Source organism: Mustela erminea, chromosome 11 (assembly GCF_009829155.1).
Source record: "Mustela erminea isolate mMusErm1 chromosome 11, mMusErm1.Pri, whole genome shotgun sequence".
NCBI classification, from domain to species: Eukaryota; Metazoa; Chordata; class Mammalia; order Carnivora; family Mustelidae; genus Mustela; species Mustela erminea.
The window spans coordinates 14,618,490-14,642,673 of record NC_045624.1 but is presented as its reverse complement, the minus strand read 5'-3'; the positions used below and the strand labels follow the sequence as shown (position 1 = coordinate 14,642,673).

The 24,184-nt window shown below is 45.8% G+C and overlaps 1 protein-coding gene across 1 annotated transcript in view; it reads right to left on the bottom strand.

Moving 5' to 3' along the window:
• The window catches only part of ZC3HAV1 (zinc finger CCCH-type containing, antiviral 1), a 55,530-nt gene that overhangs the window by 11,623 nt on the left and 19,723 nt on the right, over positions 1-24,184 (bottom strand). The window contains 9 exon segments of the mRNA XM_032305563.1: positions 1,380-1,482; positions 6,241-6,361; positions 11,732-11,906; positions 14,168-14,291; positions 17,708-17,806; positions 18,249-19,032; positions 19,035-19,114; positions 19,117-19,392; positions 23,892-24,144. Of these exon segments, the coding sequence (XP_032161454.1) occupies positions 1,380-1,482; positions 6,241-6,361; positions 11,732-11,906; positions 14,168-14,291; positions 17,708-17,806; positions 18,249-19,032; positions 19,035-19,114; positions 19,117-19,392; positions 23,892-24,144 (2,015 nt within the window).

Genomic DNA, 24,184 nt, shown 5'->3' with positions numbered 1-24,184 from the left:
AATATGTGAGCAATAAGATATCTTACAGCATCTATGCAAAACAATCAAGACTGAGGCCCCAGGGTCAGGGGGGCGATACGCTGAGGCACAGGGGAAGAATTCTGCTGTCTTTCCTGTAGGAACTGTATTTCAGGGTACAGTTATCCAGGAGGAAAAAGTCTTCTTTATAGACAATTCATAGCTATTACCTGCAGAACTGACAGGATTAGAAAACCACCGTTTTGTAACCCTTAGTGAAATAATGGATTGAAACAATGACACCCCCCCCCCCCCGTTAGCTACTATAACGAGCCAGTGAGAGATCAGATGCTGAACAGAGGGGTCACACTGGACTGACCTGAAGCCCTCAGCTCATCTCCATCATTAACAACAGGACAACTAGACATTACGTACTTCTTACTATAGTGTGGCAGGAAGCAAAGTACCACATCTATAGTTTTCTTGACCAAAAATGGAGCCTGAGTCTGTCTAATCAAGCCTCTACACCTAACCATCAACTCACAGAAATTACTTATCAGATAATTACTTATCAGATGCCCCCATGGGCATACAGTTTGATATATTTTGAATTTGGGAAATTCTATAAGGATGAATCACCCGATTTCTTAAAAAAAAAAAAAAAGAAAGAAAGAAAGTGAGGGGATGTAATAGATTAAGAGGTTTAAGAGACAAATCTACCCAAATCCAATGTACATACCTTGTTTGGATGAAAATTTATATAAATCAATTACAAAAATGCCATGCTTGATTTTCCACCTGCCTTGAAGTCTGTTTTACATAACCACATTATTACCCGGGGGGGGGGGGGGGGAGCGCCCATCTCCACCATGGAACAATGTAGATTTCACTGAGTTTCCGGAGCAGACAGAGGAGGGTGACACTGAACCCCCACAGCAAAGTGTCCTTTAAACAGTCCCCTTTCGTCTCATGTATCATTGTCCAAATCTCCTCCCTCAGGCAGCTAACACATCCCTCCCTCTCTTCTTCCATTTCTTTCTCTGCCGCCTCCCCTTGTTAAATCCACTCAGCTGCACTAAAGACACACAGAAGAACCCACAACAAAACAAAACGCCTTTAACTGTGCACTTGACTACTCCCGAGGCTCACCCCATCGACCACGCCATTCACGGTGAAGAAGCTGGGACCCCGGCATGGGAGGTTTGCCCCACGTCCCCTGCGAATCCCAGGGAGATGGATTTCCTGCTCGCCCACCCTTCTGGGCCCCCTGTACTGCTTCACGAGCACAGATGATGCAAGAGGAAACCACCGTGGAATGAAAGCACGAAGAGTTCAAGAGCACAGACTGGCCGAGTCCGTTGGTGAGATCAGTGGGTGACTGTCTTGAGGGCCTGCCAGACGCAGTGTTTCCAAACACTTACCTGAACCCACTTTTAATCTGCTCCACATCCTTGTACGACATAAATTTTGGCCTTCTGACCACACGTTTTTGGGTCTTGGAAGCTACGTTTGTCTGAATCATGCCTTTAGAGAGAAAAAGGAAAACAAAAACCAACAATTAGTCCTAGAAAATTATGTCCTGTTATTTTTTTTTAAGATTTTATTTATCTATTTGATAGAGATCACAAGTAGGCAGAGAGGCAGGCGGAGAGAGAGGAAGGGAAACAGGCTTCCCGCTGAGCAGAGAGCCCGATGCGGGGCTTGATCCCAGGACCCTGGGATCATGACCTGAGCCAAAGGCGGAGGCTTTAACCCACTGAGCCACCCAGGCACCCCTCCTGTTATTTTCCTTAGGCTAGTACCACAGCAAATATGCATGGCTGAACTGTAAAATGTATGAACAGAGAAAATCTTTTCGGATGGGAATTGCTCATGATTAAAAACTTGTATCCTTCCCTGCCCTTCTGATAAGACCCAGGAAACAAAGAGGCAATGAGAGGAGCAGTCTGCAATCAATCTAATCTGTACATCAAAGTCAGAGAGTAAAGGGAAGGATGAGGGCAGCCAGATAACAAGACATCCTCTCGGTAAGCTGCCCTGAACCAGGCATCAGTGATTCTGGGTTGGAATGTGGTAGCTGTATCTTGAAGGATCTTCAAGTGTGAAACGTCATGTCTTTCTTTTTTTTTTTTTTTTTTTAAGATTTTATTTTATTTACTTGACAGACAGAGATCACAAGTAGGCAGAGAGACAGAGGAGGAAGCAGATTCCCCACTGGGCAGAGAGCCCACGGTCCGATCCCAGGACTCTGGGATCATGACCTGAGTGGAAGGCACAGGCTTTGACCCACTGAGTCACCCAGGTGCCCCGAAATGTCATTTTCAATTCATGCACCTTGTTGACCCAGGCCCAAGTTGCAGCCAGAGGGAGCTCTTTACAAAGTAAATCTTCTGGGTGTCTGAGCATCTGATTCTTGGTTTCAGCGCAGATTGTGATCTCAAGATGCTGGGACTGGGCCCTACATCAGGCTCTGCTCTCGGCGGGGAGTCTGCATAGGATTCTCTCTCCCTCCTCCTCTGCCCTTCCCCCCACCTACACACTTGTGCTTTCTCTCACTCTCTCAAATAAATAAAATTTAATAAAATTTAATTTAACAAAATCAATTTAATTGTATTAAGTTTAAATTAATCAAAAAATTGATTCAATTACTGAATTAATTTAAGTCATTAATTAATATTTAAATTATTAAATTTAACAAAATTAAATTGATTTTGTTAAATTAATTAAATTTAATTAAAATTGATTTGATTTAATAAAATAAAATCTTTTAAAAAAAAGAAATCATCTTACATTGCTAGTGAAAGTATAAAATGGCACAAACGCTTTGAAAACAGTTGGACAGTTTGTTACGAAGTTAAACACAGAGTACCTACTTGATTGAGCAATCCCGCTCTCTTGTACTTAACCAAGAGAAATGAAAACTTACACCCACACAAAGACTTGCGTTTAAATGATTCAAGTGGCGTTATTCTAATAACCAAGAAGTGAAAACAACCAAAAAGGGGTGCCTGGGTGGCTCAGTCATTAAGCGACTGCCTTAGGCTCAGGTCATGATCCCAGGGTCCTGGGACGGAGTCCCACTTCCGACCCTCTGCTCAGCAGGAAGCCTGCTTCTCCCTCGCCCACTCCGTCTGCTTGTGTTCCCTCTCTCACTGTCTCTCTCTCTCTCTATCAAACTAATAAATAAAATCTTTAAAAAAAAAAAAAGAAAAGAAAAAAAAAGAACAACCAAAAATACTAAGTATGAATAGATAAAAACAAACCATGGTATAGCCTTAAAATTAAGCATGACTCAGCATTGAAAAGGGAAGAACTACTGTACGTGCAATGACACAGACAGGTCTAAGAAACATCCTGAGTGAAAGAAGTCAGCCCCATGCAGAGCTCATATCATAAGCTGTTCTTTATATGATGTCCTAGAATAGATAAAACTGATCTACAGGGTCACAGAACGAATGGGGGTCGGAGGAGACTGACTGCAAAAGGAGTGTGAGGAAACTTTTGGGACTGATGGGAATGTTCTAGAGCTTGATCAGGAGAGCAGTTGCATCTGTATGTCAGTGCTCACCCAACCGCACACTTAAAATGAATGCATGTGGGGCGCCTGGGTGGCTCCGTTGGTTGAGCAGGCGCTCAGGTCATGATCCTGCGGTGCTGGGACCAAGCCCCGTGTCTGGCTCCCTGCTCAGCCGACAGTCTGCTTCATCAGTCTTCTCCCTCTGCCCCTCCCCTTAGCTGTGTGCTTGCTCTCTCAATTAAATAAAATTAAAAAAAAAAAAGGAAGTATTTTATTGAAGCAATTATGCTTCAGTATAGTTGATGCAAAGTGAAACAAACATAGCAATAAAAAGATAAAATGAGGGGCGCGTGGGTGGCTCAGTGGGTTAAAGCCTCTCCCTTTGGCTCAGGTCATGATCCCAGGGTCCTGGGATCGAGCCCCACATCGGGCTCTCTGCTCAGCAGGAAGTCTGCTTCTCCCTCTCTCTCTCTGCCTGCTGCTCTGCCTACTTGTGATCTCTATCAAACAAATAAATAAAATCTTTTTTTAAAAAAAAATTATAAATAAATAAATAAGATAAAATGAGATGGTGTGGGGAGCCCAGGTGGCTTACTTGGTTCAGCATGGGATTCTTGATTTCGGCTCAGGTCATGATCGCAGGGTCATGGGATCCAGCCCCAGTCTGCCTGTGGGATCAGGCAGGAATCCGCTCTACTCCCTTCTCCCTCTGCCTGACCCTCTCTGCCCTTCCCCCGCTCGTCCACATCCCCCTCAAAATAAATAAATAAGTCAATGCCCTGGTGGCACCACTCCGTTCCAACCCTTGGTGCGGCTCTCGTCTCTTACAGACCTTCTCAGTGTTCTTTGAAACCTGCAGCTTGTCCGCCGTTCACAGTCTTAGCTCCAGCCCTTCCCTCTCTTGGGGGGGCTCGCCTTCCCCTGTGCACGGGCTGCGGCCTCCCTACCAAGGGTTCCTCCGCGGACAAAACTGGGTGCTCTCCTAGGGACTCCTCCAATTCCCTGGCTTCTCCATCACACTGCTTCGTTTTCCCCAGAGCTGTCATTACTTTCAGAAATTGCCTGATGCCCACACCCAGAACAGCGCCTAGCAACAGAGCTGGCACGCCAATACCAGTTTAAGGGATGTCAGAATATAAGAAATAAGAAAAAAATCACCTAGAATACCACAAACTGCTCTGAACTAGTTTCTATGAACCAGGTGAACAAAACTGCAGTTCAAATTTCTCCAGGTTTGGGAACAAGGTACATTGCTGGTTCTCCTCTCGCCACCCCTTTTTTTAATTGCCAAAACAATAGAATAACCACCAAAGAAAATAATTTTTTTTGATTTAAGCCATTCTTTTTTTTTTTTTTTAAGATTTTATTTATTTATTTTTCAGAGGGAGAGTGAGAGCGAGCACAGGCAGACAGAGAGGCAGGCAGAGGCAGAGGGAGAAGCAGACTCCCCGCTGAGCAGAGAGCCTGATGCGGGACTCGATCCCAGGACGCTGGGATCATGACCTGAGCCGAAGGCAGCTGCTTAACCAACTGAGCCACCCAGGCGTCCCTGATTTAAGCCATTCTTAATTTCACCATCGACAGAAGAGATTTCTGTTTCTTCTTATTCCCTTCTGGCCTTGGTCCACGTGCATACACTGTTGCTTTTACCATGCATATTAAAAAAAAAAAAAAAAAAAAAAAAACTTCTCATTTTAAAAAAAAAAAAAAAAACTTTTCATTTGAAATGCAACACCTCAAGAGAAAGGCACGAAAGTTTAAATTTGGGGTTCCTGACTTTTTCATTTAACAACATTAAATTTTGGTTTCAACTGTGCAGTTTTCATAATCATAATTTTTAACCAGTACTCCACCAAAATTTAATACCGCTATTGGTTTGGTCGCTACAGGGCTAACCTACAGGCTGCTTCTCTACTGCAGTATGTCAAATAGGGGCTTTACTAAAGATCTTTATGCTCATTGCCTTTTTTTTTCCCCCCTCCTGGTGAATTATTTCCTTAGAATGATTCTCAAGAAAATGAAAAAGCAGGCTTCATGCCCAACATGGGGCTTGAACTCATGACCCTGCGATCAAGAGTAACATGATCTACTAAGCCAGCCAAGCACCCTAGAGCAAGCATTTTTTACTATCTCTTGATACGGAGAACCAGACTGCTTTCCAACATACATTAATTGGTGTAACGGCCTTTCGAAGCTACATTCCTCAATACACAGTAACTGACATAGGGTACAGATGTCAGGTGCCACCTGGAATGCCAAGGACCTGAGAAAGTCTTTACCTTTTTCAAAGCACCTGCAGGGTGCCGGGGCACCATCCGACCATATGCAAGGAAGTATCCCAGGGGTGCAGCCGATGGGACAGTACCTTCAGAGGGAGGGCCGTTCCTGCCCTGATCTCTTACTAAACGCAGCACACTGACAGAAGCTAAGCGGAAGGCCTTTCCATGGTGGCTCAGATAAACATGGCAGAAGGTCAAATCTCAGTCAAGGAGATTGATACGATCAGTGACTTCGATGATGAAGCCCAAAAGGTACAGCAAGGTTCTAGAGTTCTGAAGGCACCAGTGGGCCCAAGCAAAGTCTCTGCTGTTGTCAGAGCCAAGGCTCTCGGGCACAGGTCTCCTGACAGCCGCTGGCTGCCACCCCACCGTGCTGCCGGCCTTGCTGAAAAGCACGGCCTGCACCTCCGCTCTACTGCCACCGCCACGTGGACACCGCATGCCACATCCCAACAACGGGCATCACTGCCAAATGCTAAGTCTTACCCGCGAAACTCAGCTCGTAGTTCTGGGAGCCCACGTGGAACACCACAACACCCCTGGGATGGCCCAGGAAGAAGGACTCCAGGTAGGAAGAGTCGATGCTAGAAGCTTGGTGACTGTCAGCCTAATTTAAAAAAAAAAAACAAAAACAAAGTTAAAGACACTTCAGGCTAGGCTTTTGAGAAACCTCAACCATTATATCTCACACAACTGTATTTTAGCCATGGGATTTCAACAGGAATGCATCTTGCCTCCCAAACCAGACTGCAAAGGCAGCCGGCTTGGGGCCACGTCACATGGTCTCGTGGTGTCCCCATCACGGGGCTAGAAGAGACCAGTCTACTTTCAGAAACGGACCCTATGCTTGGGGGATGCCTGAAAAACAGGGCTCTTTACAATGTCCTTTTCACACCTTCTATAAAATAAGACCCAAGCATACAGAGCCCCCTAAACCCACGGAACAGAAATCATGTCTGCCGTCGCTGTCGAGCAGAATCTAACACTCAGGCATGAAGTCAGACACCGTAGCTGTTTTTAGCCCATCACGTGTGGGGAAGCAGGCTGGAGTTGTCCTAAAAGGCAGGGAAGCTCCCATGGGCCCACTGTGGTCCCAGTGTAGACGACCCACCCCTTCTTCTCTGCCCTGAACCACAGTAAGCAGATAAAATGGACCACCCCCACCCTCCAGTCGGTCAACAACATTGAAAAAGCACTTGGATTTGCCTCTCACTGGGACTGTGTAATGAACGAAGAAAGGAGCACAGCCCCCCAACAGTGTGAAGACAGAATCTGGTCTCAAGGCCTGTATGAAGGGTCTGAGCCTCAGAATGAGTGGGGTAAAGGGAAGTGTGTTGATTCTGGTCAGGAGACGAGCCAGGCCACCATTCCACTGTCCACAGCCTGTGCCGGGGTGGCAGACCAGGGCGGACTGGATGTAAGCCCGAAAAGCAGGGGTTCCTGATACATAACGGTGAAGAGACGCTTGTTCCTTATGATCTAGAATGGAGGAGCTAATGACAGACAATTCCCAGCCGGTGGCAGGGAGGGTCTCCCCCTCTCTTTAAGGACAAGACCTCAGCTACACCCACCCCCTTCCCCTTCCCCAGTGAACACACCTGCTGGATGTAAAGGGAGGGGCCACCTCGAAAGCCTCCAAGTAAATCATCCTGGATGGAGAAAGGCCTGAACTAGGTCTCTTTCTAAAGATTTTTTTTTTTTTTTTTTTTTTTTTTTTGTCAGAGAGAGAGAGAGCGTGAACACAGGCAGACAGAATGGCAGGCAGAGGCAGAGGGAGAAGCAGACTCCCTGCCGAGCAAGGAGCCCAATGTGGGACTCGATCCCAGGACACTGGGATCATGACCTGAGCCGAAGGCAGCTGCTCAACCAACTGAGCCACCCAGGCGTCCCCTGAACTAGGTCTCTTTAGCCTGGAGAGGACTACGGCGAGGTCAGGGAAGCTGGGTTCGGGTATCCGCACACGGCGCAAAGCGGGAAAAAACGAGAATAGGTTCAGAAGCTAGAACCAGGACAGAGGGCTGGAAGTGGCACAGAGGCTCCCGTTAGCAGAACTTCCTGAATGACAGCATCCAACCATGAAGACACACCTCGAAGGGGTTTGTTGCAACAGCTGCTGGGACATTACCCACCCAGGTAATTGTACAGGAGATTGCCACCAGCAGTGGGCAGGAGGAAGTAAGACTGCCACGATTCGATGAGGGGGGGTGAGTCACATGCCCCCTTAGGATCCCAAAGAGCAGCCAATGTGGGCAAATGCCTACGGACACAGAACACAGGGGCCGGCAAGGCAGATCTGTCACCTCTGGGGACCCTGGTCTGCCACCTCGAATCTCTGTCCTAACCTCCCATTCTGATAGATGAAGTCCTGGGTCCTTCCACCACCAGCTCAGCTCAGCAGGACCCTGTTCCTGGCTGGAAGGAACCTCACATGCTCTGGGCCAGAGCCTTTCACACTTTAATTTGTGTGTGAACCATGGTGGGCGGGGCGGGGAATCCTGTGAAAATGCAGACCAAGATTCAGGGAACAGGGTTTTTAATTCTGCTTGTCAGAGGGCTCCCGTGGTGCCCATGTTGCTGGTCTGGGACCTGACTTCAACTAGCAAGGCTTTGGGGTCTGCACCCGGGTTGTCTGCTGGAACTTTCTGGAATGTTTCCCTGAAAATGTTTTCTTGCCTTTTCCTGTTTGATAGCCACTAGCTACAGGTAGCTGTCTGGTACTGCTGTGACCAAGGAAATGAAGTGTTCATTTTATTTGAATGTAATGAATTTAATGAAAATGAAATAGTCACCACAAGTGGCTAGTGATTGTCCTACTGGACAGAGTGAGGCAATTTCTGTGTCTGAGTGTCTGAACAGCCCAGTATGCCTCCCACTTGGTCCACCTGTGGGCCCTTTCCTCACACCATACTCCAGTTCTGAGTAAGTGAAGGAGTGAATGAGCAACAGGGCCTTCAATGATTTATTCTCCCAAAAGACTTGAATGTGTACCTCCATTTCCATAACCGGGTCCTGGCTTTTGCCCTGTGCCCACATCACTGCCTTGGTTTCTAGAGCGATGGCGTGCCTTCGCCTTGGGTGATGCACCGACCCTTGGTTGGCCAAAGCCATTCTCCCAGTTTCTACTAGAGAGACTCCTAACCCAGAAATCTGAGTTGCCCCAACTTTTATTAAAAATTCAGCTGCAAGAAATAAAACCTGTAGGACTCTCCCCATCTGAAGGCTATACAGTCCATTCTTCTCTCCAAATAGTCTAAACTCTACACTGGATCAAACCAGGCCATCAAAAAGCTACAGACTTGACCCATTTTTACTTCACCTGGACAGACAGCAAGGAAAACATCAAACCTAGGGCCTATTTTCCTTCGTTTTTTTAGTAATAGAAGAGCCGAGGGCACCCGGGTGGCTCAGTCGGGTTGGTGACTGCCTTTGGCTCAGGCCATGATCCTGCGGTCCCGGGATCAAGTCCCACTTCAGGTTCCCAGCTCCACGGGGAGTCTGCTTCTCCCTCTGACTTTCTACCCTCTCATGTTCTCTCTTATTCGTTCTCTCTCTCAAAATAAATAAATAAAATCTTAAAAAAAAAAAAACAGAAGAGCCAACTCAATTTATATAATGATGGGTCTAATTAATATGAGGGAGTCATAATTTATTCACATCACCAAGAACATATGCCACATATTAAAGGAATCCAACAACATTCTACATGTTTGCATAAAGTTCCAGGTTACATTCTAGAACTCTGACTGAATGTCCCAAGGAGAACTTTGTATCAAGAGGTTCTATCAGACAGGACTCCTGGGTGGCTCAGTTGGTTAGGTGTCTGCCTTGGGCTCAGGTCATGATCCTGGGAGGGGCCCCGAGATAGAGCCCCACACAACAGGCTCCCTGCTCAGCTGGGAATCTGCTTCTCCCTCTCTCTCTGCCTCTCCCTGCTGTTCGTTCTATCCTTCTGCCACCTCCCCGCTGCTTGTGCTCTCTCCCATTCTCTCTCTGACAAATCAGTGAAATCCTTTTTTTAAAAAAAAGTTTCATCAGAATTTTCTTGGGGCACCTGGGTGGCTCAGTGGGCTAAGCCTCTGCCTTCAGCTCTGCCTTCAGCTTCAGCTTGATCCTGGGATCAAGCCCAGCATCGGGCTCTCTGCTCAGCAGGGGGCCTGCTTCCTTCTCTCCCTCTGCCTGCCTCTCTGCCTACTTGTGATCTCCGTCTGTCAAATAAATAAATAAAATCTTTAATAATTAGAAAAAAAAGAAGTTTCTCGATTTCCTGATGTTTTACTAGGGAACATGAGCACTGGAACTTGTGTACATTTAAATGTCATCTATTTCCCCACTGACAGTCCTCCTTGGCTTCTGGGACCCCTGATGTCCCTAGAATGCAAATCGTTTCTAACCCTCTTCCCTCTCTTAACCAAAAGCCACAAGTATTTGACATAAGAACCACTGAGGCCTACGGTTTATTTTTATTTTAACCAAGGCTAATTAATTTGAGTTTGTTGTACCTATTTCCACAATCAACTCACAGAATCACTTTTACAGAACTGCACTTTGACATCAGCCTTGGCTGGACCATGGAGAGAACCAGGACAGTGGTTGGCATCACAGGGGTTTTCACTCCATCCTGTTCTACAAGCCACCACGGAACAGAGAAGAGTGAAGGGGACAGAGACCAAGAGACAAGGCTTTGAGCCCCTCTCCTATTTCCACAGGACAGCTCTGCTCTACCCCCCGATCCTTCGTTTGGGTTCTGTGAGCGACGGTTTGCTGACACGGATCTGCTGCAAAGCCAGCAGGGAAACCACTGTACCACAAAGAGCGGAGCCGGGAGGGCTCCTGGGGAGGACCTCACAGGCTGCTCCCCTCTCTGTGGCCCCAGAGGAGAGGGTCTCCTCAGTTTCCATTGACAGAAAAAAAGCAACGTTTCTTCTGAGGAACTGCTGTGTTCTCCCTGGGGAGGCACAGCTGATCCTGTGACAGACGGTGCTTCCCCTGGTGCTCTGGGTGTGAGGCCGCTCACAGCCAAACTCAGGGCCCGTCGACGTCTATGCGGAATAAAACATTTCACTGGCATTTCATTGTCCCCATTTTGGCTCTGGCTTCATTTTTTTTTTAACTTGTTTTATTTTATTTTATTTACTTATTTGTTTGTTTACTTTTAAAGATTTTATTTATTCATTTGTCAGGGAGAGCGAGCACACAAGCAGGGGGCAGACAGAGAGGGAGAAGCAGACCCCCTAGAGAGCAGGGAGCCCTATGTGGGACCCAGGATCATGACCCCAGCAGAAGGGGGTCAGGTAACTCCCTTATCTGAACTTCTACCATCTGTTTCCAAGTCCCTGGGGTGGGGAAGTGGGGAGGTACACCTGTCGTCTTCCAGGTCCGGTCCTGCCCATCCGCCTGATTCCAGACCCTGCCGGGATCCTGGAGACCAGCCCTCTGATCTCTCACACCCTGCCTTCTCCACCGGCTGGAAGCAGGAGTCTCTGTGTGTTTACAAACTCACACAGAGGAAGCTGGCTCAAGGTTCCACCTCGGTCCCTGATTGTGAGGATAGAAGGGTGTGGGCCTGACTCAGGTCTCAAGCGTTTCCTTGTAAATAATTCACAGACGCTGTTGCTTCTGACAACAGAGTGTATGCTTGCTAAGAAAAATGCAAATACAGCTGTGCGGAACATGAAAAAGCACTATTGCCACTACCCCGTCCTCTCTTTTTTTTTTTTTTTTTTTTAAGATTTTATTTATTTGACAGACAGAGATCACAAGTAGGCAGAGAGAGAGGGAGGAAGCAGGCTCCCCGCTGAGCAGAGAGCCCCATGTGGGGCTCGATCCCAGGACCCTGAGATCACAACCTGAGCCGAAGGCAGAGGCTCCAACCCACTGAGCCACCCAGGCGCCCCTACCCCGTCCTCTCTTGCGTCAAACATTTTATAGCGATTTTTCTGAAGATGTCAAGAGCCTCCATGAGGAGAAAGGTACTCACCTCTTCTCCATATTCAACCCATTTGTCCGACTGACTCTTCCAGTACCAAATCCATCTCGTGGCAAAGACAAAATTGGTCAGCACTATGACAGACGAAGGCGTGGATATGCGTCGGATAGGATTAAAATTACAAGTCATTTTCTGGAAATCGATGTCTTTATCTCCAATAGAAAAGCTGAGAGAGAAAAGCTTAAAGTTAACAGAGTATTTCAGCGACCTCCATCTTCTAAAATCTGTTCTTCCCTAACAAAAGCAGGGAATTAAGATTTTCGAGCTGACCGGGATCTTTTAATTTTTTTTTTTTAAGATTTTATTTATTTATTTGACAGACAGTGATCACAAGTAAGCAGAGAGGCAGGCAGAGAGACAGAGAGAGGAGGAAGCAGGCTCCCTACCGAGCAGAGAGCCCGATGTAGGACTCGATCCCAGGACTCCAAGAACATAACGTGAGCTGAAGGCTTTAGCCCACTGAGACACCCAGGTGCCCCTAAAGTTTCTTTATAAAGCTCCAGGTCATACATAAATAAGAAGAAAAAAGCTAAAATGCAGATAGGGTAGGTAAGTTACCCACCCCATATAGTTAATGATGTCACAAAATATATTCTCTCCTCAACAAATACGCCAGAATAAAGTGGACCCACAAAAAAAAAAAAAAAAAATGATTGGCTCAATGTCAGAAACTCCCATTAGGTCGGGTTTTTCAAGAATTATTATTTAAATAGCTACAGGAAGCCTGGAAGGTTAAAGTTCTTTTCATAATAATATTAAGACATTATTTTGCCTTTTTCACTTTCATACTCTCCCAGGTGCACAGTGGAGTTTTCCAGAGGCTACAGGATATGTGATTCTACAACAGATTAAAGAGATTTTTCAAAATATAAAACAATGTCATTCATCTGAATGACTTTTTCTGTTTCGCTTTGGAAAACAGTATTATTTAGTTATACATACATATATATAGTTATTACATGTAACTATTTATAGTAATTATATCTACTTACAGGCAGATGAAAATATGGTATTTATGTTACCATAAATGAGTTTATTGTTATTTTTCAATGAATCCATAAATATTGAATTCTTTTCAGTTTTGATTTTAATATGGTAAATATTGACAGCTATAAGTCACATAAACAGAAGTTCTTTGGGATCTTCAATATATCTGAAGACTGTAGAGGGGTCCTGAGACCAACAAGCTGGAAAATTTATTGCTCTAAGAAACACCTCCTAAATCAGTGGTTCCCAAAAAGTTTTATCCCCCAGGGAACACACAGCACAGTTGAAAGACATTTTTGGTCTTCAACAGGAATCTAATGGATAAAGGCCAAAAATACTGCTTAAACAGCCCCCCAAAACAAATAATTATCTAACCCCAAAAGTCAACAGTGCTAAGGTTGCAAAAGCCAGCTTCAGATTTACCTGGGCGGGGCGGGGTAGAAACACACCTCCAAACAAGAAGGTAGCTGATGCTGCCCTCTAGTGGCAACATGCAGTAACACAATCTCCGCCAAAAATTCACTCTAAGATGATGGCATGTAAACCATTGCCCCACCCCACCCCACCCCACCTCTACCGCCACAAAGAATTTCCTTATAACAGAAAGGAGGAGGAGGAGGAAGAGGGGGAGAAGGAAACAGAATCATAAATACAGAAAACAAATCGGTGTTGCCAGAGTTGGGGGTGGTGTTGGGGGATGGGCAAAATAGGTGAAGGGGAGTAAGAGGTACAAACTTCCGGTTATAAAATAAGTCACAGGGATGAAAAATACAGCATAGGAAATGAGGGGGGGAAAGGAGTTTCCTTAATAAAACCAGGATGCACCTTATATAAATATGGTCATGAGAGCTATCACCCAGTTCAACCCCTGGCAGAAACAGAAATGTAAGGTATCCTTTAAGATACCTCCAGGATAGAGAAAAGAGCAAACATAAAAGAAGATATAAAATGCTCAAGTAGATAACAAAATTCTGCACTAGAACTATATGAAATTACTCAACTTGTGTTCCACAGCTATGAAATTAAGCCAGAGGCTCTTCTGAGCTATCATCACTGGTCCTAGTGTGAGTTCACAGGAATACCCACCGACCTCTGCAAAGTGTGTGTGTTTTTTTGTTTTGTTTTGTTTTAACTTTTTTATTTTGCAATGTGTTTTTCTGCAGGACACAGTGATGGTAACTGTCACTGCTTATATCACACGAGTCAGCAAACAGTCCCAGAATCCCTAGTATTAGCCAGGCTCTTTGTGACTTCAGATCTAGCTCATATTTTCCTTCATGAACTCAGCAGGCATCTGCCATCTTTATCTCAAGAGGTACCAGAAACCTGAGTGCGATTCTGAACGAAAATGGCTTTTTTCTTCTTGCCATGAGCGTTAGCACCATGCTTTGTTTTGATGATACCATGGACCTCACAAGCAGAGTCTGGCCACCAACTTACGTGTGGATTTGGGGGTCACAATAGGCCTTCTCGATAGTCTCCATGGGCTGGAAGTCCATCCAGGTGTTTCCAAGCCACATCTGCCACCGGTAGGGCAGGTGGAAGTGAACTTTGTTGCAGCTTTCTACAAAGACAGAGAGGAGGTCTGAGGGCCTCTGAGTGGGCGGCTCTTACCAATTCAACCAAGTTCGCTGCTGACTCTCCCCACTGAAGGCCTGCCTTTCCTCTCTGCCGACCTGCATGCCAAGCACATTTCCAGCGTACGCCTTTGCGCACCACTGGTTCCTGCCCCACACGGCCCCATATCTGTATCTTCAGCTTCCCTTGTCACCAATAGAGAGACTCATCAGAAAACAGAAATTCCCGCTCCCCAAGGAGTCACTTTATCCACATGGAAATCTGACGTCATCATAAATGGTACTATTACTGCTTCTGGGGTACATCGTAAATGTACATCGTAATAGTACATCAGAAATGTACTATTACCCCTTCATGGTACCAAGGGGTACCATGGAGACAAAACGCTCTCTAGCGTCCACAACTGTATGCATTTCCCCGAAGCCCTGGCCTAAGATACGGCTCTTCCAGAAGGATTCCCTCACTCATCTCACTCTGCTCTGATCTGACTCGTACTTTGCATTCCCTTAGCCCTAACTCAGTCCCCAGCTGATACTTCTGTTACTTACGCATTTATTTATGTCATGCAGTTTTCTCATTAGTGGATTTTTTTTTAAGAATTTATTTATTTATTTGACAGAAAGAGATCACAAGTAGGCAGAGAGGCAGGTAGAGAGAGAGAGGAGGAAGCAGGCTCCCCGCTGAGCAGAGAGCCCGATGCGGGACTCGATCCCAGGACCCTGGGATCATGACCCGAGCCGAAGGCAGTGGCTTAACCCACTGAGCCACCCAGGCACCCTCATTAGTGGATGTTTTGATGCGCCCCCCACCACAAACTCACAGAAAAAAATAGGCCTACCCCACTGCGTGGCTTTCGTCCCCTCCACATGACTGGTCACAGGGCTCTGCACAGACGGCTATGAAAACGAGTGCTTGCTGGCATTAACATCAGAAGCCCGTTAACACAGGAATGCAGAAAGTAGTTCTGTCTTTGAAAATCTGCATTCTCTGAGGTTTAAATCATTTTGAAATGCTCCAAAACACATGTGATTACTTTAGTATTTTAAGATTTTATTTTAAGTAAGCTCTACACCCCATGTGGGGCCGAACTTACAATCAGAGATCAAGAGCCACACGCTCCACTGACTGAGCCAGCCAGGCGCCCCGGCGTGGTGATTACCTTAAAACCAAAAAAGACATGGGGTGCCTGGGTGGCGAAGCCAGTTAAGCCTCCAACACCTGGTTTCAGCTCAGGTCCTGATCTCAGGGTGGCGAGATCAAATCCCACGTCAGGCTCTGCGCGTGGCACGGAGTCTGCTTGAGATTCTCTCTCCCTCTCCCTCTACCCCTTCCACTCATGCTTAATCTCTCTCTCATCTCTCTCTCTCAAATAAATAAATAAAGCCTTAAAAGTGAAATAAAATAAAACCAGAAGAGGCACACTTGAAAACTACAGAATCATCCATGACAGTCCACATCTCACGCCCATTCCAATGACGGCTCTAAAACCAAAGCAACACAAAACAAAAGCATATGTTGGCAAGGAGATGGAGAAACTTGAACCCTTGTGCACTGCTACATAAAATGTAAAAGGTATAGCTGCTGTGGAAAATGGTGTGGCAGCTTCTTGAAACATTAAACATGCAATCATCAAAACAAATTGTTTATTTTTTGAAAAGATTTTATTTTTTTACTTATTTGTTGGAGAGAGAGTGATTTTTCAAAGATTTTATTTTTTTTACTTATTTGTTGGAGAGAGAGAGAGAAAGAGCACAATCAGGTGAGCAACAAGCAGAGAGACGCCCTGCTGAGCGGGAAGCCCAATGCAAGGCTCGATCCTGGGACTCCAGGATCATGACCTGAGCTGATAGCAGATGCTTAACCAACTGAGCCAACCAGGCGACCCCCAAAACAAATTTTTGGATAAACACCAAATTACCATGATATCCAACAATTCCACTTCTGGGTGTATATCCCAAAAGAAGTGAAAGCAAGGTCCTGAGCAGATCTCGCACACCCAAGCCGTTAGCAGCATTATTCACAACAGCCAGAGGGTAAGCAACTCAAATATCCATCACAGACGAATGGATAAACAAAATGTGGCAAATACACACAATAAAATATGATTCAGGTAATTCTCACACAGGAAATTCTCTTTCCCATGGATGAAACCTGAGGACGTGACACAAAGTGAAAACAGGGCAGCATCACAGAGACAAATCCTGTGGGACTCCCCTCATGAGGGGCCTCTAGTCCTCCTCAGAGAAACAAAAATTAGAACGGCGGCTGCCAGGGACTGGAGACGGGGGGAATAAAGAGCTGCCTGCTCAAACAGCAGTAGAGTTTTAGTTTTGCCAAGACGAAAAAAGAGTTCTGGAAATAGGTTGAAAAATAATGTGACTCTAACCCTACTGACCTATACACTTAAAACCGGTTAGGATGGGGCACCTGGGTGGCTCAGTCAGTTAGGCATCTGCCTTCAGCTCGGGTCATGATCTTGGAGTCCTGCAATGGAGTCCTGCCTCGGACTCCACTGCCCAGTGGGGACCCTGCTTCTCCCTCTTCCTCTGCCCTCCTCCCACTCCCGGGCACACGTGCTCTCTCTCTCTCTCTCTCAAATAAATAAATAAAACCTTTTTAAAAATGATTAAGATAGTAAAATCTATGTTAAGTATATTTTACCACAATTAAAAAGGAAAAAAAAAAAAGCACTTAATTTAAAGACTTAGGATTTCAAGAACACAAGGCCAGAATCTTCCTTTTTCTGACACCAGGTGTTGAGTCTAAGACCACTAGGGGTCCAACAGAGGAGCTCCAGGGATGCCGGGGCCAGGGACAGAGGCATGAAAGTGAGCAGGCGGTCTCAGGCTACAAGGGCTGCCATTCTGTCCCAGACACAGTTCCACGGGACGCAGCTCTGTAGGAAGCCTGGTGGGAGGGGCCAACGAACAAGTGTGGCTCCCAGACGTGGCATGCAAGACTCTCAGTACATGTGTGAGAAATGGCCACAGAGAGCCCATGGCCCAGAACAGACATGGTGCCTAAAGGACAGGACATGAACTATGGAAGTGTGTCAGCTGGAACACTTTATTTTTGGATTTGTTTGCTTTTTGGATATGAAAAGAGGGTCCCTGGACAAAGTGTATTTCACCTAAACGTGAATCGCAAAAGAAGGAAGTATAATACCACACAGCGATTGGGGAACACAGGCTCGCTGGGCAATTTAGAGGTCAAAACCCAACTTGGCTACTCTAACCTCTCAGTGCCTCTAGTTTCTACATCTGTGAAATGGGTTAACAACAGAACCTGCTTCTAGGGTTGTTGTGAAGTTTAAAGATGATGCACCTAAGTTCTTGGCAATGCACCTAATATATAGCAAATGCTCAGTAAATGTCAGCTCCTAGAAGTCCTTAAGTTACTTACCAACTTGACAGCCCCTACACAGATGGTCAAGACAAATTTCCTTTGAGCCACAATCAGCCATCCTGGAAGAGCTGGTGCTCTCAACGTCCGACGCAAAATCTGTGAAAAAAAGATGATGTGTGGATGCCAATCGTAGGACTTAGACCAAAAATCAAGATACCTGATCTCACAATGGGAGAGTGTATGTAACTGGCACCTTGTTCAAGAAAAATTCCAGTTCGTGTGTTGCTCATGAGAGCCGAGACAGCCCCTCCATAAAAGCAAACACGAATGTTTGGGTCATGTGAGAGGTATGCTTACTGTTTAACCCATGACCCAACTCCTCCCGTCCTCAGGAAACATGGCGGCGTACCCCACATGATGCAACTATTGGTACTTGTGTCTTCACATCAGTCTCCTCACCAGGACCACCCCTTAACCAAACCCTCTAACTCTGTGCCCTTTAGTAACTACTAGGGAACGTCCCCAGAGAAGCCACCAGCCATAACCGCTCTGCTGCCGACACAAGACATGGCGCCCCCGTTGTCCTTCGGTGACTTACATGGAGGATATCTCGGGGTCCTCGCAAGCTCACTGGCGGGGCTAACCAAGACGGGGGCAGAGTTCTGACCATGACTTGCATACACTGCGCTTTTGTCACTTGAGGAGGATGTAGAGGATGGCACCTTGGACGGAGTACGGACTTGTGGTGTGGGGACAGTGGTCTCCCAAGGTGTCGGCACAACCTCGCCTTCCAGATTCTGACTTCCAAAGCACGACGCATTTTTATCCCCTCTGGATGGCAATGTGAAGTCAAAACCAGTGGCCCCGGTTTTACTGACTCTGGAGGTTTCATCCGCAACCTGACTGGTGCCATCTGGTGTGCCGTGGACAGAGTGATTAGCCCACACTGTCTTCTCTCTGCATGGACCATTCACAGATGCCACGGCAGGGTCGTCGCCACCTGCAACTTTGCCAGTAGTCTGGACATTACCGTGAGCGGTTCCGGCGTCCTGACTCCTAGGTAGCGATTTTTCCCTCTGTCCACTGGCTGCAGTTTTGTAACTGAAAGATCTTGTGGAAGCTGTATCTGCGGCCGTTCCATCAACATTATTATTAAAAAGTGGGCCATACTGGACATTCTGCTTCCCGCTTCTGCCCCCGGCGTTCACACCGTCAGAGGACAGCAGGCCCGTGTTCTTCCAGGCCGTCATGGCATCGGGTGTCTGTGGAGAACCCAGAGGAGAGCCAGAGGCAGCCTGACTCTGGGAAAACAAACTCTCTCTCCCGATGCCTTTGCCATTCAACGACGATGCAGGGCCCCTTCTGGCTGGAAGCAGGCTTTGAATCGGAAGGGTAGGTAAACACTACCTTGATTCCCATAAAACAGATCCTTTGGGCTGCCGTTCTCGGAAAAGCGCTGGCTTCTCCCACTTGACTTCTTCCTCTGACATGATCCATCTGAGGCGGGACAGGGGAAGGCTGAGGGCCATCCTGACTTCCCAGATGCACGAACTTGTGGGCCAGGTCCTCTACAGGCACGTCCTCCTGGGGAAGCCTGTGGCCAATCTGATCTGCAGCGGCCGCGCAGGACTTCTGAGTAGAGGCTGAAGCCGACGGAAGAAATTCCATGCTGCCGTGAAAGGATCGGTCTCTGCTCTTGCTTCTTCCTCGGTAGGCTGGGTCTCTGCGGTAGGCCGGAGGACCTGGGGAAAGAAAGATGAAACCAGGAAAATGAGCACAACCAAGTGTGGGTTCTCACCATGGCTCCTCCTCAGCTTCTCCAAATTTGCTATCTGAGTTCTGTCAAATTAGTGTCCCCGTCTAGTGTGTCTGCACCTTGAGAAGGGTGTTCAAGATGATGAATGAGAAATCTGCGGTTCTGCTGGAAGGGCAGGAAAACACCACCCCCACGGCCCTAGGTTGAGACTCAGAGTGACCCTGGATCTTCTCGACTTCTCTCCAGGGCCTCAGATGTAACCCCCAACCCCCCAGACTCTTAGGTAGGGCTGTCTACTGTGCTTTGGTTCAAAGTCAACTTTCACCACTCTGACCGAGGGAGAGGCACGTGAGTGCAAGTCAGGGGGGACTCTCCACGTCATTAAGATTTTGCCCATATTGTAATAAAGGTTCCCAAACAAATTAAAGATTCATCAATCAACCAATCAATCAATCAATCCACTGTGTTAAGGTCTGATTCCATTTAATCTGGTAGTTTTTCCAGAGTTCTTTGTCTCATCGCCAAATGCCCAAGCTTAACTGAGAAACATCAAAAAGAATTAGCCTCTCTCAAGAAATCGCATGAGTCACACTCCCTGGGAAGAGGAGGGAATGAGGGAGCATGCGTGTTTGTGAGTCTGTGTGAAGAGTGTGTGGGGGAAGTAGGTGTGTGTGTGTGCATGTGTGACATTTGTGTGTGGTGTGTATCATGCTGGGTGTGCATGCACATGTGAGGGGTATATGTGTATGACATATGTGTGGTGTACATGTTTGAGGGCCATTGTATATGTGAAAGAGAGAGATACATGTGTGTGATACGTTGTTGGTGTGTGAGAGGTGTCTGTCAGTAAGATGTGCATGTGTGGTGTGTGTGGTGTGAGGTATGTGTGCATGGTGAGAATGCATGTATGTTTGTGTGTGGCATGTACAAGCGTGGGGTATGTGTGTATATGTGTAGTATGTGTTTTGTGTGTACCTGTGTGTGGTATATGAGCCATGATATTATGTGTGGGAAGGGGGAAAGAGGGACTTTTCTCCTTCAAACTCAGAGAGCAGCAGTAATAGAGTGGAAGCAAACATCCTTTCTCTTGCCAACAAAATAGTTAATTAAGTAAATTCAACCAGGAGGGATAATAAAGATCTCTCTCACATACAATGTACTTATACTGGGAAACTATGCCAGAAAACACCCCTCCAGGGGATCCCCTGTTCAGAGAGCATTGCGATGTAGGAGAAAAAACACCAGAGAGGGGACCAGAACACAGAAGCTCTGCTGTGAAACCTTGGAAATATCCTTATTTATTCACAGTGAAAACGATTTAAGACTGCTTGTGATAAAAGTCATTTAAAATTTTCTGAGACTCAGGGTGCCTGGGTCGTGTACAGTCAGTTACACATCCAACTCTTGATTTCAGCTCAGGTCATGACCTCAGGATCCCGGGATCAAGCCCCGCATCAGGCTCCAAGCTCAGCGTGGAATCTGCTTGAGATTCTCTCTCTCTCTCTGCCCCTCCCACTCATGCTGACTTGCTCTAAAAGAAATAAATAAAATCTTATAAATAAAGAAAAAATCTCTGAGCCTTGGCCTCCTTATCAACTAAATGAGGTTAATAATACACCTTCCTTTTTTCACAGCTTTGCTGTCAGGAACAATGATGAGATATTTTGGATGAAAAATCCCTGGTTCATAATAAAGCCTGTCTCAAATATAAGGAGGTGTAATGGTTTATTACATATTCTAGAATCTAAGAATTATGTATTCTATTTGCTTTATAACATTCACCTCTTTCACATCCATTTCAGAAAGACTCAAAAAATTGCAAGGGTTAGTATCATTGAACAATGTGAAAATGATCACAAAATGGAACTGATCACTTCACACCCATTAAGATGACTGTTATCTTAAAAACCGAAAATAACACGTACTGATGAAGAGCTGGAGAAAATGGAACCCTTGTGCAGTGATGGTGAGAATACAAAATGGCGGAGCTGCTGTGAAAATGGGATGGCAGTTCCTCAAGAAATTAAACCGAGCATGACCACATGACCTAACAACTCCACTTCCGGGCACATACCCGAGAGAACTGAAAGCAAGGCCTCAAGCAGGTATTTGTAGACCCATGTTCACAGCAGTATTACTCACAACAGCTAAAGGCAGAAGGAACTCGAGTATCCAACCAGGGATGAAGGGACAAACAAAATGGGGCATATACATACAGTGTGGAGTGTTACACAAAGCAAAATAAGCCAGGGTCTCAAAAAGACAAACCACATACGATTCTATTTATATTGGTCCCTAGAGTAGTCCTATTCATGGAAACAGAAAGCAGAATGGTGGTTCCCAGGGGCTGGGCAGAGGAGGAAGGAGGTGTTGCTTCACAGGTATGCAGTTTCAGTTCTGCAAGATGAAGGGAGTCTTAGAGATTGGCTGCAAAACAATGTGAGTGGGGGCGCCTGGGTGGCTCAGTGGGTTAAGCCGCTGCCTTCGGCTCAGGTCATGATCTCAGGGTCCTGGGATCCAGCCCTGCGTCGGGCTCTCTGCTCAGCAGGGAGCCTGCTTCCTCCTCTCTCTCTGCCTGCCTCTCTGCCTACTTGTGATCTCTGTCAAATAAATAAATAAAATCTTAAAAAAAAAAAACAATGTGAGTGGACTAAATGCTGCGGAACACTTAATAATGGTTCATACATTTCCTGTTCTTTGAAACATATGTTGTATTCACTCTTGTATGATATCACTTACAGCAAAAAGATGCAATTTATAATTTTTTACTTTTATATAATGCTGTCCAATAAACATTTTTATCTTTTAAAAAAAAAAGGTTCAGATGGGGGGCACCTGGGTGGCTCAGTCACTAAGCGTCTGCCTTTGGCTCAGGGTCCTAGGATTGAGCCCCACATCGTGTGCCCTGCTCAGTAGGAAGCCTGCCCCTCCCCACCTTGTGTTCCCTCTCTTGCTGTGTCTCTCTCTATCAAATAAATAAATTAAATCTTCTATTTTAAAAATGGTTCATATGGTAAATTTTGCTAGGTATATTTTTACTGCAATTCTTAAATTATATATAATTTTTATATATATATATATATATATAATATATATATATATATATTCCTTTTTTGAAAAGGAAGGACATACTAGAACATGGGTTGGACGAACCTCGAAGACATGAAATGAAATGAAATGAAATGAAATGAAATGAGCCCATCACAAAGTATATATCCTATATAACTCCCCTTCTATGAAAATGTTGGAGAGGTCAAATTCATAGAGACGGAAAGCAGAATGGCAAGTTGCTAGGTGCAGGCACGGGAAGGAATGGGGTTATTGTTTACTGTGTACAGAGTTTCAGTTCCGGAAGATGGAAAAGTTCCAGGGATCGATGTGGCGATGGCCAACAACAGTGTGAACATAATACCATGATGTACACTTAAAAATGGTTAAAGGGGAGGGGCGCCTGGGTGGCTCAGTGGGTTAAAGCCTCTGCCTTCAGCTCAGGTCATGATCTCAGGGTCCTGGGATCGAGCCCCTCAGCGGGGAGCCTGGTTCCTCCTCTCTCTCTCTGCCTACCTCTCTGCCTACTTGTGATCTCTCTCTGTCAAATAAATAAATAAATAAATAAATAAATAAATAAATAAATAAATAAAATCTTTTTAAAAAAATGGTTAAAGGGGTCAATTTTATGTTCTCTTATCACAACTTAAAAGGTAAAAATAAATACATTTTTAAAGAAATAGTATTAAGGACTGTGAATTAAATTGTGTTTGCTTTGCACCAATGCTAGACTTCCTGTATTAATTGTACTGTGGTTATGGAAAAGAGTGGCTCTGTTTTAAGGAAGTGCATGCTTCTATACACAGGTGTGATGGCTCCTGAAAGCAGCATACTCAAACGCTCTGCCCACAAAAATGTTATGTGTGTGCGTGTCAGTGTTGACAGGTGCACAAAGATGGAAAGAAAGTGACAAAACAATGGCCACAAAACGCTACTGGGACAAAATGATAATAGCTGGTGGGGGGGAAGCTTTTGAAAAACAATAGGGACCCCTGGGTGGCTCAGTCCATTAAGTGGCTGCCTTTGACTTGGGTCAGGATCCTAGGATCCTGGGATGGAGTCCCGCATTGGGTTCCCTGCTCAGCAGGGAGCCTGCTTCTCTTTTCCCTCTGCCCGCAACTCCGCCACTCCGCCTACTTGTGCCTTCTCTCTCTCTGACAAACAAACAAATAAAATCTCTTTAAAAAAAGAAAAGAAAGATGATAAACATTTGAACAAACTGGGGGGTGGAGAATGCTTAGCATGCAAATCAAGTTGCAGAATTGCATATATGCTATGATTATAACGCAGTAAAAGTAAGCATACATACAGACAAGGTCTGAAAGCAACAACAGTCTCATGTGGGGAGGTAGAATGATTATAGGCAAAGTCACACTTCCCTTGTGATTTCAGTTTGTTTCTGTTTCCTCTGTTAATGGAAATGTGGAAAGCAGTTACCTCTGTGCCCGGAGTGTTTCTTTGGGCTGTGTTTGCTGTTGCAGATGTCCTGGATGTTCTGGACCACGCTGGAGCTGAGCCCGTGCTCCCTCATGATGGCCAGCACCCTTCTGTCCATCAGGTTATGGGACCTGAGGCAGTTGGGGTAGCCGCAGATCCCTCGGGTGAAGTGCTCGCAGATGTGGAGCCTTTCACACTGTGGATATTTGTTGCAAGTCACTTTTCGACCCTCTCCCTTGTAATTTTTGCATATCTGCAGAGAAAGAAACAGACAATAGCCAGGGACATTAACC